This window comes from Dipteris shenzhenensis, chromosome 21, assembly GCF_047967505.1.
Source record: "Dipteris shenzhenensis isolate YYH24624 ecotype China chromosome 21, Dip_SZ_1.0, whole genome shotgun sequence".
Taxonomy (NCBI): domain Eukaryota; kingdom Viridiplantae; phylum Streptophyta; class Polypodiopsida; order Gleicheniales; family Dipteridaceae; genus Dipteris; species Dipteris shenzhenensis.
Window position 1 is genome coordinate 26,217,191 of NC_141616.1, and position 15,537 is coordinate 26,232,727.

Sequence of the window (15,537 nt, forward strand, 5' to 3'; positions counted from 1 at the left end):
AGACTTCGCATATCAGAGAGATCCCCACATGGTTCCGGAGCTAGATGCAGCTTTTCCTGTCTGGACCAGGCTTGTGCTGCTGTACCTCAAGGTCTAAAGTCCTGTCTTACCGTTCATGTAAGGCTGGGTGGAGGGGGGCCAGCTCCTGACCTCCTTGAGGACCTGAGGAGGGAATCGGAAGATAGAAAGCTCCAACTGTGCTTGTTACACCAAGAGCAACTTTACTTCAAAACTAGATCTGGCCGTGAAAATTGGGTGCTACCTTTACGTTATTTAGGAAGAATGGAGATCGTTAAGCAAAAGGAGAGCGGCTGCCCCGGCCTTCGATGAAGTTACAGTTTAAACAATACTCTTACTTTATTGGAATTGGTTTATAGTCTTCTCAACAAATCTATTCAATAACTGTTCATACTCGGCCCATCCCGTTTAAGTTTTATTTCAACCAGCGTTGGCCTGCGAGCCCCAAAGCCAATAATTATCAAGAAGCCTCAAAGCTTTCTCCTGCGATAATTGTCGCATGGGACATTACCCAATTCTCCCGTACCAGATTCTGTACGTTTATGAAGGCATTTCTTGAAAACGTCTTTAACTAAAAACAAATACTCATTGTTACAAAAAACGATACAGCAAATCTTGTGAAAACCCGATCGCCTGCAAACATTGGAGCAGAAAGAAAAATACCGAAATCAAACCGAGCATGCGGAGAGATTGTCGCGGAGACAATGGTAAATTCCAGGATACCAGTCGCCATTGTTGCAGGGTTTCTGTGGACGAGAACATAGGCAATCCTGCAATAAGAAGCGAAGGGAAAAAGGTGTAAAGGCTGGAGTCAAAAAACAGATCTTACCGAAAGGGTGGGGATGAATGGAGGAGAGAACCTGCGTGAATGGAAAAGGGCAAAAACTTCGAAGCTGCAGTGCGATTGCTGCAGGCGCAGGAATGGAATTTTGCAAACGATGAGGCTGAGGCTGAGCTATAGAACCGACGCCTTGTGTTGACTGAGCTGGCGCCTCCAAGAGCTGACGTGGAAAACCGTGTTTTGACCATCGGTGTCACCCTTTTCCACGTGTCCTTCGAATCCGGACTCCACATCCATAGGTCTACATTGCACAAGTCAGCATTATTTATTTCAACTAATTAGTAATTGCCCCTACGCTACATTACAAGCGGTTGCGGAGCAACGGCACCTGACACAGTAGGACATTTGCCCACTTGAGCTGGCTGCTTGCGTCCGAATCCTACGGGATGTGCCCTACTGCCTACCTCTCCATGTAGGCCTTGGGCAAAGGTGCCCATGGTAGTGGGCCATAGGTGGGTGAGGGAAAATGTTTGGCCCTGTGACTTGTTGATTGTCATGCCGAATGCCAATCAGATAGGAAATTGCTTTCTCCTCATGTTGAATGGAAGTTTAAGGTTGGTCGGAATGAACGTTATCCTTGGAATGAACCTTCTATTACCAGCATTGGTACCGATAATGATTTTCGCTTCCAACACTTTCGTGTGAAACTCTTTGCATATCAACCATGTCCCATTGCATAAACCCTGGCAAGGATTGAAAATTGCGCAACAAAATTATAGGAGCATACCTTTTCAAAACCAATCAATGTGGGGGGTATCCACCACCAAGATCCAGACTGTTCAAATACTCGACTGTAAACAAAAAAGGATCTCCCCCTGACTTGTCCACTGAGTCTGTGCTTAGGTACTCCCTTTCGTCACCAGGCATTGCCTTCAATGCCGTAGCATTAATTGCATCAACCTCAAGGTTCCGAGGTGCAAGAATAGCACAAAAGTATGGTGCACAGACCAAAAGATTTGCAAGGCCTCTATACACCCATCCGATGAGGCCTTCCATGGACTTTGTCTCTAAAAGCATCTGTGATGGAATCACAATAGTATCTTCTTTTGTACATCTATTTATGCCATTGCCAAATGTCCAAAACCCATTGTGTGAACTCTTGCTCGGATGAGTTATCACCATGCTGAAGGACTCGCATATTCTATATGAGCTTCAATACTGTAGTGTGACCCCAAATCCTTGAGTGGCATAAGGTAGCATTGACAATGTCCTCTCGTCCTGCCTTTGGAAGCACTGGCAAGACTTTGTCTAAAATCCTGCCGCTTACTGGTTTTTTGTTCCAAACAAACTTGCATGGCAAGTCACCATACAGCAAGTTGCTTGTGTCATGTTGCAACTGACTGTAAGTGAACCATTCTGTGAGGGTGGTCTTCTGATTTTGTTCCTTGTCCACTACATTCTGCAAATCATCATCATCTCAAAATATGACATTATTGCACATCGGAAGATGAACCTGCAACCTTTGCACATCTGGTTTTTCATCGTGTATGGCATACTCACAAATCCGCCAACATGCTTCTGATGCTAACATGTAACGTGCATCCAAGTAACTGTTGATCTCATCAATCCACGGTCAACTATGTTGTGCAAATGACCTTGCTCTCCTACATGATTTAGCTGCATCCTAATGATGGCTCTATCCTGACCTTTGTAGACGTATTTGTACAAATACTTAACTGCAGTAATTGTGGAGCATATATGTGTGCCTTGTACTTCACGCAGAGGAAAGGATTAAATGGCATAATCCACCAATTATCAATCACAACCCCTTTCACTTGTATCTTTCTACGATCATCATGGCGCATGTAAACAGGATAACCATCATTGCCAACAATAATAGTCTGCGAGAATGCACGTGGATAACGACGAATGCATTTCCTATCAACCATGCAAGTTGCAGATGCATTTAGTGCACCACATGAACCATGGTCATTACATTGTCCAATAATCTCATGCAGCTCTGAGAACAATGTTTTATCTGGTAACTCTGCACATACTAATCGGCCATAGTGACCGATCTCCACCACGGGTTTGAAGGCACCTTCTAATATCAACAATATATGTGAGTGTGGCAGACCTCTCTTTTGAAACTCTATCACACCCATGTATCCAGTCGCCTTCCCAAACAAATTATGTTTTGACATTGACTACGTCATATCCTTATGTTTTTTAAAAAACATACGGGCTGTCAAATCTAGTTGGTCTTGCGCAGTTTGTCCCGACAACAATGCTCTAGATATTTCAAGCCATTTCGGATTACAGGTGAATGTGATGAATAAATCTGGTTTGCCCCTTTTCTTGACAATTGCCATCGCATCTTAGTATAGCTGACCCATATACCGGGGCTGTTGAGGGGTAACTCCACCACCCCACTAAGCCACTACCTCCAGGAATAGAATATAGTTTGTAACTGAAAATGGTTATAGTAGCTGTCTCCAAGAACTCTCTTGGATTTTGTCTCTACAATGATTCCTGCAACCGACAGTTATCAAGAGGAGGCTTTTGTGTTCAGCTCTCATGTACCTTTGAATGTCTTGAAATGTATCTGCTGTCTTTCTTTTGAGTTATCCGCTCTATTTTCGAATGTGTATTGTTCTTCAAAATTTCATTGCTTCCAGTTCAAGTTAGTTAGGTGTTTTGCATTGTGAGTTAACTGGCAACACATTTGGTGATCTTGCTCAACGTTTGAACTCAGAACCAGAGAAGACTGGTGCGGAAAGGTGATGGACAACAATCGGACAACATTCCGATTCAACACAAAGTGAGGTGACGAGTAGACCGCTTCGCCACTACAAAGAAATGAGGACAAGAACTACAGACTACAAGACAAGGAAAGCACGGAAAGAATAAGACAACTGGTACTATGACAACAGCAACTCAAGTCCAAAAAAGAGCGACAATAATACGACTTCATTCCGCCTCACAGAGTCACAAACAAGCCAAACAGCAACACGACTCAAGAAGCGAGCGAGCCAATAATCAACAAGCAAAAGAAGATGAAAGAGCAACCTGATAATGATGTGACAAGCAATCAAATAGTAGTCGGTACTAGCAGAGGATGAGCAAAGAGTCCAAGCCACTGAAAGCAACAAGCACGAATCTGAAGAATCTTGCTGCAACATATCGAAAGCACGATGGACAAGCTGAAACAGCTGCAAAGGTGTTAAGGAATGTACTAAGCAACTATCTCAAGCAACAAGCTACAACCAGGCGGAACAATGTCTGACTAGTCAATAGTCACTGATGACGGAGAACAAGCTCTAAACAAGAAAAAGACATGAATTCAAAACGATTGGTGAACATCAACACCAACAATCGCTATAAAGGCAATCCAATAACAATCCCACTATCATATGCAAATAGCACGTGCATTGGAACAATCAACGGAGGGCAAAGTCATTCTGACTTCTTCTATATAGTTCATGGAGGCACTCCAAGAGAATGTTGGAAGCAACCGAAGGTCCACCATCACCAAACCGAATCAGAGCCATCTACTTCACAAGGAATAGAGATAGAGTTGAGGGTGATAGTCAGATAGATCAAGATCTTGACAACATCTTCCACGATCTTGACTATATCCCAAGTGGGGAGAGTTCCTCAACCGATTCAGTTCACCACTTGGAAATTCAAGAAGCTGTAGCTGAACTTGAGGTGTTGTCTATTTCAACACCTATTGAGACATTCCTTAGAACCACAGTGGGAACACATCTAGCTGCAAGCTTATTCATTGCAGCTTGAAGATAAATCAACTTCAATCCATTGCCACCTCAGCCAAAAAAGAAGGAACCTGTTCTTTAAGCTATCAAGATGTAGAACCCCTTCGTCAAAGCAACAAAGTTCGAAGGGAAGAAAGGACAAGATCCAAATAGTCATATTGGATAGTTTGAGATCCATTGGATGGCTAGCAGATTTGGAGCTCTACCTGAAGTAGTAAAGAAAGAGCCATTTGCAGCTACTTTTGAAGATAAGGCAACGACTTGGTTTATGCAATATGGTCTTGCAAATTTTGCAGATTATGATGCCTTGAAAGTCTAATTCCTAAGTAGATTCAGAAAAGAAAAAACACCAGAAGCAGTTCTAAAGAAGCTTCCAAACAAAAAGACATATCGGTGGAGGACTATGCACAAAAATTCAAGAATCCAAATCAAAGGCTAGCTGCCCCACAAAGGCCTACAAATGAACAACTTGGTGATTATTTTTGCAAAGGACTAACCAAGCAATTGAGAACTGCTGTAGCAGGGAGAGATCAGTTGGGAGGAGCAAATGACTTTAATAACATGGTTGAAGCAGCTCAAAGAGTAGAGAGAAGGCTTGGTTATAAATCAAAGTCAAACAAAGGAAAGAAGAAACAAGCATCTAACTCTAACACATATTCAAACACAGAAGATGACTCCAATGCAGAGGAGGATGACAGTGATGCATCAAACTCTGATAGCTCGGATGACTAGTATGAAGAGGAAGAAACCAACAAAGCAAAGAGGAAGAGAAAGGACAAGAAGGAAAAAGCCAGGGATAAGGCAAAAACCAAAAAGAAAGAAGAAAAGAGCTCAAAGGTAGAATCCATGCTAGAACAAATGATAAAAGAAGAGTTTTAGAATTTAAGATTATCACCAAATCAGGCAAAGATTGCATATGAATTTTGTGGAAAAGATAACCATGATAAAGACAAATGTTGGTATAACCTGAATTTCAGGGGAAGAGTGCCAGCTCACATTCAAGTAGCCCACAATACAGCTCCACCAGCAATAGCTAATCAGATTGCAGTGCAAGGACAGAGACAACAAAGATTCAAGAACGTTGCCCCAAGGAGGCAGAATAACCAGAACTGGGGAGGTCAACAATAGCCCAACATAAATCAAGCATGCAATTAGTGTGGGGAAGATGGCCATAGACAAGGTCCACAATGTGAGCTATGGTGCAAACATAGAGAAGAAAGAGGGATCCCAATTATCCAATACAATGCAAGGGGGAACTCGAATCCTCCACAACAACCACCAGCAAGTGCAAACATGGTCAGTCTACAACCAATTATTGAAGAGCCCAAGGAGAGTTTACATCAAAAAGATGTTCAAACGGAAAAAACAATACATATTACTAAGCAAAACATGTTATTTCCTGGAATACAAAGTAATTGCACATCGGGCAGAAACATAGTCAGGATAAAGGAGCCTAAGGAAGCTATAGAGACAATGGTAATAACAAGGTCAAAGGGAGAAAAACCCCTAGCAGGACTAGGAGAAACCACAAAAAATACAATCAAGCCAATTGATTGGGTTGACCAAGCAAAAGTAAGAAACAAAGCTCTAGAATAAATCCTAGAAATCAATGCAACAAAAGAGGCACAATTACATAGAACATGCAAAGCCAAATCAATTCCAACTACACTAGGAAAGCATTCGAGAAAGATGTGTGGCAAAGAATTATAGAAACACAAAAGGATGGCACTGATGATGGATACACAAAAATGACAAACCATAAGTAGACATCACAAGACACATTCGATGCATAGAAAGAAAGCCAGATCCCCGACCACTAGAACATATCCTCCTAAGGCAGATAGTAAAATTCCAGTCGAAATCCAATCGGATACCATCCCACAACCAGAATGTAGTAGCAAGGAGCAACTACATCATGATGAGGAAGAAGATATCTCTAATGTGCATAGTGACACTCTAATATAGAGGAAGCAGACCATCCAAAAGGCCTAAGGCCCAAAGCATAGGCTGATAATTTCTTCAAAGAGCTATTACACTCCAAGGTGCAAATCACATTGGACCCTATTAAATCTTGTACCAACACTCAAGGAACAATTGTTTCAAGGTTTGGAAGGAGACAACAAACCCAAGGCACCAGTGACTATGATAGAAGAAGATGAAGAGGAGTCTCCAAAAATCTATACATCAAGGTGGATTACAGAGTTCCCATAATTAATGTTGAATACAAAAGGCAATAAATACCAGATGTCCTGATTGATGCACAATCAAGTGTTAACATATTATCTGAGGACTTATTCAATAAATTTTGCTGCAATGAGTTAGCTCTAGCACCATTCCAAGTGAGAATGGCTGATCAAAGAAGAATCCAGCCACTTGGCATCCTCAAAGGCTAGGAAATTAGCATTTGGGGATTAAGTTCCATTGTTACATTTGTTGTGCTCATAATTGAAGAAAAAGACAGTTCCTACTCCATGTTATTAGAGGTAGACCTTGGCTAAGAACTACAAGAGTAAAACAAGATTGGGGAGCTGAGAGAAACACTTGATGCACGATCAAGTGCTAACATATTATCTGAGGAGTTATTCAATAAATTTTGTTGCAATGAGTTAGCTCTAGCACCATTCCAAGTGAGAATGGCTGATCAAAGGAGAATCCAGCCACTTTGGCATTCTCAAAGGCTAGGAAATTAGCATTTGGGGATTAAGTTCCATTGTTACATTTGTTGTGCTCATAATTGAAGAAAAAGACAGTTCCTACTCCATGTTATTAGAGGTAGACCTTGGCTGAGAGCTACAAGAGTGAAACAAGATTGGGGAGCTGAGAGAATCATGATAAAAAAAGGTAAGAAAAAGTTTAAGATTTTTCTAACATCAAAAATAAGTTTCCCTCGGCATATGCAGCCATTGGAAGCAAAAGGTGTAAACATGGTGGCTGAACTTGAGGAGGATGAGGCAGAAAGCTTCCTAAGTAGAAACCCATCTATAATACCTATATTTGAGGTAGATGTGGCAAAGATAGTCAAACAATACATTACTCAAGAGAGGAAACCACAAGCTACTGATCCAATTGTAGACAAAACACAGTCAGATAGAATCGGACAGAAGTCGAATGCACAATCAGAAAAACAAAAATGCCAACACAGCAAAAGAGGCAGACAATGAGGAAGGTATATCAAAGGAGAACTACAAAACACGTATGAAAGCCATCATTGAGGCATAAACACAGTTTGAAGAGCATATGAAAAGGAGTGCTAGAGTCAAAGAAGATGATCTAGAAGAAATGAATCTTGGTGACTATGACAACCCCAAAACAATGCTTATAAGCACTGGCCTCAATAGTTCATTTAAAGAACAACTCATGCAATTGATGGTTGAATACAAAGATGTCTTTGCATGGAACTATATAGACATAAAGGGTGTAGACCCAAGATTTTTCCAACACAAAATCAACCTCAAAAAAGATGCAACACTAGTGATCCAGCATAGATATAGGATGAACCCCAACTATGCTAGACAAGTGAAGGAGGAACTAGACAAGCTACTCAAAGTTGGATTCATATATCCCTTGGACCATGTGACATGGTTATCCCCAATTGTAATTGTACCAAAAAATAATGGGAAACTCAGAATATGTGTGGATTATAGGAAATTGAATGCTTCCACCATCACCGATCCATTTCCACTCCCATTTTGTGACTCATTATTAGTTGTTGTGGCAGGCCATGAACTTTATAGTTTCCTTGATGGATTTAGTGGCTACAATTAGATAAGAATGGCTCCTGTGAGGACAAAGAAAAAACAATGTTTGTAACTGAATGGGGAGTTTTTGCATCAAATGTGATTCCATTTGGACTCAAAAATGCACCACCTACTTTCCAAAAGTACATCCAAAATGTATTTGCATGTAATACTTAACATCTTTTATGAGAGTATTTTTGGATGATTTTTCAATGTTTCAAAAGAGGCATGAACACCTTCATCACTTAAGAATATGCTTTCAAAAATGCAGGTTGGCTAGGCTCAACCTTAACCCTGCAAAATGTGCATTTGCTGTCAGAAGAGGAGTCCTACTGGGACATATCATATTAGAGGAGGGGATGGAAATTGATTCTAAGAAAGTCTCTGCTATTCAAAAAGCAAACCCACCAAAGAATGTAAAACAATTACAAAGGTTTGTTGGACAAGTCAAATGGCATTGCAGATTTTTTTTGGTTGAGATATGCTATCCAATTACAAAGCTATCTAGAGAAATAGAGCCATATGTATGGGGAAAAGAACAAGATGAGGATTTCACTATCCTCAAAAAGATGTTAGTCATAGCACCCATATTGCAACCTCTTGATTGGAGTTTACCATTTGATGTCTTTATAGATGCATACGACACAGCTGTTAGCGTAGTATTGATGTAGCAAAAGAAATACAAATGGTTCAGACCAGTGTTTTATGCAAGCAGGATCCTCACAAAGCATGAAAGGAACTATGCTGTCACTAAAAGAGAGGCACTTGGGATGGTATATGCATTGGATAAATTCAGACACTACCTACTAGGTAGTAAAATTAATTTTCAAGTGGACCACCAAGCACTCATATATTTAGTGAATAAACCACAAGTCACAGGCAGACTTGCTAGGTGGATGCTCCTACTACAAGAATTTGACTATACAATTGTGCATAGACATGGAAAACAACATGATATTGCATATTATTTGAGCAGACTAACATCCGAAGAAGATCCAACTGGTGTTCTAGATGAGCTACCTGATGTTGGCATATTTATGATCCGAATAGACGATCCTTTAAATTGGTATTAAAAAATGTTATTATTTCTAACTGATGGTCTCATCCCTGAATCCTTGACCAGAGATCAGAGAAGGAAGCTTGTCCTACAAAGCAAGCCCTTCCTAGTAATTTCTAGAGTTCTATACACAAGAGAAATAGACCGAGTCATAAGGAGATGTGTCCAAACTCATGAGAAAAAAGCTATTGTGGAAGAGGCACATGGAGGATCGGTTGGAGGACACTTTTCAAGGGAAATGATAGGTAGAAAAATGTTGCAAGAAGGCCTTTGGTGGCCCACAATCTAAAAGATGCTCATAACTATGCAAAATCGTGCTTACCCTGCCAAAGAGACGATAGGCCACTGGATGTTGATAGGATGCCACATCAGCCCATCCTAGCATTAGAACCTTTTCAAAACTGGGGGCTAGACTTATCAAACCAACAGCAAAATATACAGGCAATTAATGCATACTTGGTGCAATTGATTATTGACAAAATGGGTGGAAGCAGTAGCCCTCAAAGATAATAAAGCGAGAATTGTTCCATATTTCTTATATCATTACAAGATTTGGTGTTCCTATTGAGATAATATCAGATAGAGGGACACACTTCCTCAAAAAAACAATTAGAAAAATGACAAAACTCCACATGATGCTACAGAAAAAGTCAACAGCTTACTACCCTCAGGGCAATGGCTAAGCTAAAAGTACCAATGAAGAAGATATTTAGGAGGACAGTGGTAGACAATCCCACTAATTGGGATCAGAAATTGGATTCAGTTCTATGGCAACTAAGAACAGTGTACAAAGTGGCCACAGGTCTTACACCATTTAGAGTGGTCTATGGATGTGAGGCTATAGTTCCAATGGAGTTTGTTGCAGGATGCCTGAGAGTTTTTGTAGAGCATAGGCTTTCACCAAAAGAATGAGTTAATATCAGGCTATAACAATTATTGCAATTAGATGAAGACATGCTTCAGAGCTCCTACATTGCTGACATCATTCAAAGGAGAAGAGCGGCTTGGATCAACAGAAATATCAAATTCAAATTAATCCGGAAAGGTGATCTAGATTTAATGTTCAACACAAAGCTAGGGAAGAGACTAGGAAAGTTCAAGCTGAGATATGATGGACCTTTTACGGTCATGGAAGTTTTTGACCAAGGCACATTCAGCCTAGCTGATCTTCATGGCAATGTTTTTGACAAGCCTGTGAATGGATTTTGGTTCAAACCGTATGTGGGTCCTGATCCATAAAAAACCAAGACTAATCTGGTATGTATCCAAGCCTATTCTAATATATATCAAGTTATGAGTACTATCAATATGATATAGGTAGCAAACAAATGTTGGAACTACATCCAACAGCAATCCAACATTGCCAAAGAGCAAGCAGATGCACAAAATTCCTAGTGTACACCACTTGAGTGCAAGCCAATTGCTGAATTTCAAGACATCATTGGCTCTATAATGCCAACTATCACAAGATAAGCCAGGATCTGCCGCCATACCTACACCCAAATACCTCCCAAATCTCCCACCATGAGTGCCCATCAACATCTATCATGCCACAAGCCGAACATATAGGATCCCATCATACTTGTCATCGACAAGGTCTCTCATGCATTCCAGGCACAAAATTCCAACATTCTGTTGCATCCGGACTCATCACACACAATAATCATCCACTTTCATCGACATTCATTGGCTGCTTGCAATGTTCACAAGTGCCAACCATCAACTACAGGCAGCACACACACTTCAGTCTAGATCACATTCTGTGATCTCAAGCACTCACCGACACCCTACTCGCACTCCAAAGATTCCTTCCCTCTCTATATGGCCCCAAAACGCTCACTCACCTCCATGCATCAACAGCAGCAGATGCAATAGCCAGCTTGTAGTTGACATTGCCTAGTGACACAACTATCCAAGAAGATGCGATGGGGATGAAGAAAGGCCAAATGCCCATTTGAAAAAGCCCTTGGAAGGACATGGAGGACCTTGAACCGATTGCTATGGCTCTCTAAATGAAGACAAGTCAGAGGAAGAACATATCATATGCCCAACAAAGAAGCAAATGATCCAGACCAGTTTATGTGTCACTCGACCCAACATAGCACAGCAAGTGGTTGCAAAAAGTCGACCTCCTGGATTACGCAAATTTGCCCTAGAACACATGGAAATCCCAGCCTGATGCTATGAAGCTGCTACGCTTATGGTGACACTGACTGTCATCTCGCATGTCTTCAATCTTCCCCTCACATAGGAAGAAGACACGTACGACAAGAATGTGGAGGCCGACATGCAGAAAGAATTCAGACCTCCAAAAATGACAAAGAACTATTTCTTTGTCAACAAAGTTCAGGAACCTACTCTTGACAATGGCAGCAGCTCAAATGGTACTTAGAATAGGTTTAATTGCTTGTAAAGACAAACACTATGAGTTTGCAAGAGCTATGCAATCATCCGACCAGTGGAGAAGGGCATGAAAATTTCTTGGACAAATGTGGTCCACTCCCGACTCTCTCGACTCATGGCTGAGGTGTCGAGGAAAAACCTAAGCAACACTAACAAGCACTCCAAGGTAGCTCCTTTCATCACTGCTCTGTTCAATTTTGTAACAAATCTACACCCCCATCCTTGGGAGGTCATTGTGCAATACAAGGAGAAAAGAACCAAGGCGGGTCATGACCCACAGGAAGACCCCAAAGGGAAGACAAGAGCAGTACAGCAACTGATTGAGGCAAACTATAGTAGGGCAACCAATGGTGGTGATGGCCAGGTGCCTGAACTCAATGCATCCCAAATAAGACTTTAAAGGAATGCACCACAACTCTGCAAGTTTCTCATGTGGCTATAGACCTAGGGTACAAATGGTTGCTGTATCAAGAAACACATTGCTAAGGCCTACATAAACCAGCTATTATAGAATGCATATTTTCCATGAAGGTACAGATGTCAAAGTGTTTTTTGATTTTATCCCAAGTCAGTATAACTGTTGTAGCTAATTGGAATTGTCTTTTGTGATGTAGAGAGATATACGTTAAAATCATACTTGAGTAGGTACATACTAGAAGGAGATCCATTTGGACCACCAAAGTTACCTATCCCTATCAATGAAGTGTTTTGGATAAAAAATGTGGCTTTTGAGGTGCATGAGTCAACCATTACAGGTGTTGGCTTGGGCTTGTTTCTCCATGACTCCATCAAGAGAGGGACTACTATTCTCCATTATGCAGGTGACAAGTACTCCTATAGATACTAGAAAGAATTATATAGAGTTCATCCAAGGCTAATGAAGTACTCCATCCAAGAGGTCCCTACTATCCCTATGAAGGATATGGTGCATATTGTTGGTGATGTTCAATATGGCAATGTGACAGGTTTATCAACAACAACAGAAATACCAATGCAAGGCCAAATGTTTGCTATGTATTTTCCCCTAACATTCCGCCTTGGTTTGATCCCATGATGAACATGGATATTGCAGAATATGATCACACTTGTATTGAATCCATAGATGATTTACATGCAGAACATGAGCTATTTGTAGAAGAGGAGCTATTTGCAAACTATGAGTTTTGAATAACAACATTGTATTTCTTTATGCATTTATTACTAATGGGAATTACTACTTTCTTGCCAGTTGTGTAAATTGGTGTGTGTAAATAATATGTGAACATGTTCATAGCTAAATTCATAATGGATTTTGAAGGAGTGTCACTCATGCCATTCTTTCCAATGGATTTTGAAGGAGTGTCACTCGTGCCATTCTTTCCAATGGATTGTGGAGAGATGGCACTGGTGCCATTCTTTCCGTGGGGGCTAGAAATTGAGAGTTTCTTTGGAATCATGTTTTATTTCAAAGCTTTCAATGGTGCATCAACAAACTATTATGTTTTCATCCAAAAGTGTAATTTTTTCCTTTGCAATGAGTAATCACCATGACATGTAAAGTTATCCTTTTACAATAATGTTAGTCAATCTAAACATTGAAAGTGCACAATAAATAATTGTCATTTCCACCTAATTTTACATCAAATGCTTGTCATTTCCACTTGATTTTACATCAACTAGATATCTTGCATTCATTCTTCTATAAAAGCACTTGGTCAAGTTAAAGAGACTGTACGTTGTCATTGCAATATTCATGGTTATCAATTACACTCTTGCATTTTTTAAATGGTGTTTTGGAGATTTTTAAATGAGAATTCTCACAAACAAAGCAAGTCTCAATATTAATGGAAATTCCATAGAGCTATTTTGAAGGTGTTTTTGAACACCACTATGGCTCACAAGATGAATCTCACTCAAATGGGTTTGGAAGTTTATTATTTTGTTGATGGTAATGTAGTTTAGGCATTGATATTCTATTTATTATTTGAGAATGTAGTTGATATTTCATACTTCATGAATGGAAATCTAGTCTATTTTCACATATTTCTCTTGTTTTTTCATGGAGAAAGGCTACAATTTCTTCCAAAACTACCATTTTGGGAATTGGGTTTTTCCCAAATTATCTAATATGGTGTTAATGTGGCCTAAAATGCTTCAAAATACAAATAGGCCAAAGGGCATGCTATCAAGTTTGATGCTATGTATTATGAAATGCAATGACCTTTGGTATGCTAATGAGTCATATAGCAAGCAAGTGCATGGAAAAAGAAACAATTCAAAATCGTAAATATTGTTGGATTTATTAAAAGACATTTGCACATGAACAAATTATACATTTTCAAATTCTTCCATTCTAGGTCAAATCTAGATACCAATATCAACAATTTTCAATGTTTTAAGACTGCCATGCAGTAGTCCCACTAGTTTGGATTTCAAATTTTCAATCCATTTTGGTTTTAAACAAATAAAAAAAAAGTTATGGAGCATGCCCTCAAATGGGTGTGCATAATTTTAGCACAACATTGGAGGCCTGTGAACCCATATGTAATGTTCTCATTTAGGTGTGTGTCCTTGGGTTATGAAGAAGCTCATGTAATATAATTTTGAATGATTACTTGGTTGCATGTATGTAGAGAATAAAATTTTGACATTTTTGAGTAAATTGCTATATCCTATACTCTTCAGGAACCATGCTTTAACATAGCACTTGTAATGCTTTAACAGTCTTATTTCATCTCATTATTCCATATTTTTTGGGTCTCATGTTCAAGTTTGAATGTGTACTACAACTTGAAGACAAAGTTTTGTGAATTTCACTAAGCAATGCATACGTTATGGATCATGCAAGATACCTATATACAAAAAATTCCCTGAACCTCACCAAAAATGGCTACACCCAAGCTTGCATTGACCCACAAAGCTAGACCTATTGTTGCAAAAGGTTTTGCACATCAATTTATGGTCAATACTATGATGAGACTTATGCTCCAGTAGCAAAGATGGATTCCATATAGATTTTGATATCACTAGCGACACTTAGTAGATGGAATGTGTACGAGCTAGATGTCAAAAATGCTTTTCTCAATGGTTACCTACATGAGGAAGTCTATCTACATGTAGCAACTAGTACGGTATGTTGAACTATGGAAAGAGCATCAGGTTTGCCATCTTAAGAAAAGGTCTCTACGGCTTAAAGCAAGCACCCAAAATTTGGGATAGTAGAGTCAACATGTATTTTTCTAATCTGGGATACATCAAGTCAAATGCAGATCATACGTCTCTCTACAACAAAGTCTGCCTAGAAGACATTACCATTACACTTTTGTATGTAGATTATTTGATTATGATAGGAGTCTTGGTATTGAGTTTTAAAGAGACTTAGATAGCACTTCACGAGCCAATAGAAATATGTGGATAGTCTCCTAAACAAGTTTCATATGGTAGATTACAAGATTGCAGCCTCTCCCATGGAGGAGAGTTTGAAACTTATAAAAGATCTAGGAAAGCCTACAATCCAATGACAAGTACTATTGGTAGCTCATTATATCTCTTATATATTTCACTATTGTAGTAAGTTCGCTAGCACAGTTTATGGCAAATCCAAAATAGTGTCATTAGACTGCACCCAAGAGATCTTGAGATACATCAAAGGTACAAGACATTTTCGAATAGAACACAGAGGAAGTCATCCAAGGTTGAATGGATACTATGACAGTGACTATGTAGGAGATCATGAGACTAGGAGATCCATACAAGGATAAGCGTTTTTCCTTGGTCAATGTGCTA

At 39.8% G+C, this 15,537-nt stretch overlaps 1 protein-coding gene across 3 annotated transcripts in view; it reads right to left on the reverse strand.

Moving 5' to 3' along the window:
• LOC147888690 (uncharacterized) overlaps positions 1-989 on the reverse strand; it is a 100,783-nt gene extending 99,794 nt beyond the window's left edge. Inside the window, exons 1-2 of one of the 3 annotated variants that reach the window (XM_087392836.1) lie at positions 879-953; positions 682-764 (exon numbers count right to left, since the gene is read on the reverse strand). In XM_087392836.1, coding sequence (XP_087248962.1) covers positions 682-751 — 70 coding nt within the window. In that variant the 5' untranslated portion in view covers positions 752-764; positions 879-953. The other 2 variants (XM_087392837.1, XM_087392835.1) reach the window with 2 other exon arrangements.
• Between the last annotated feature and the right edge of the window lie 14,548 nt (positions 990-15,537).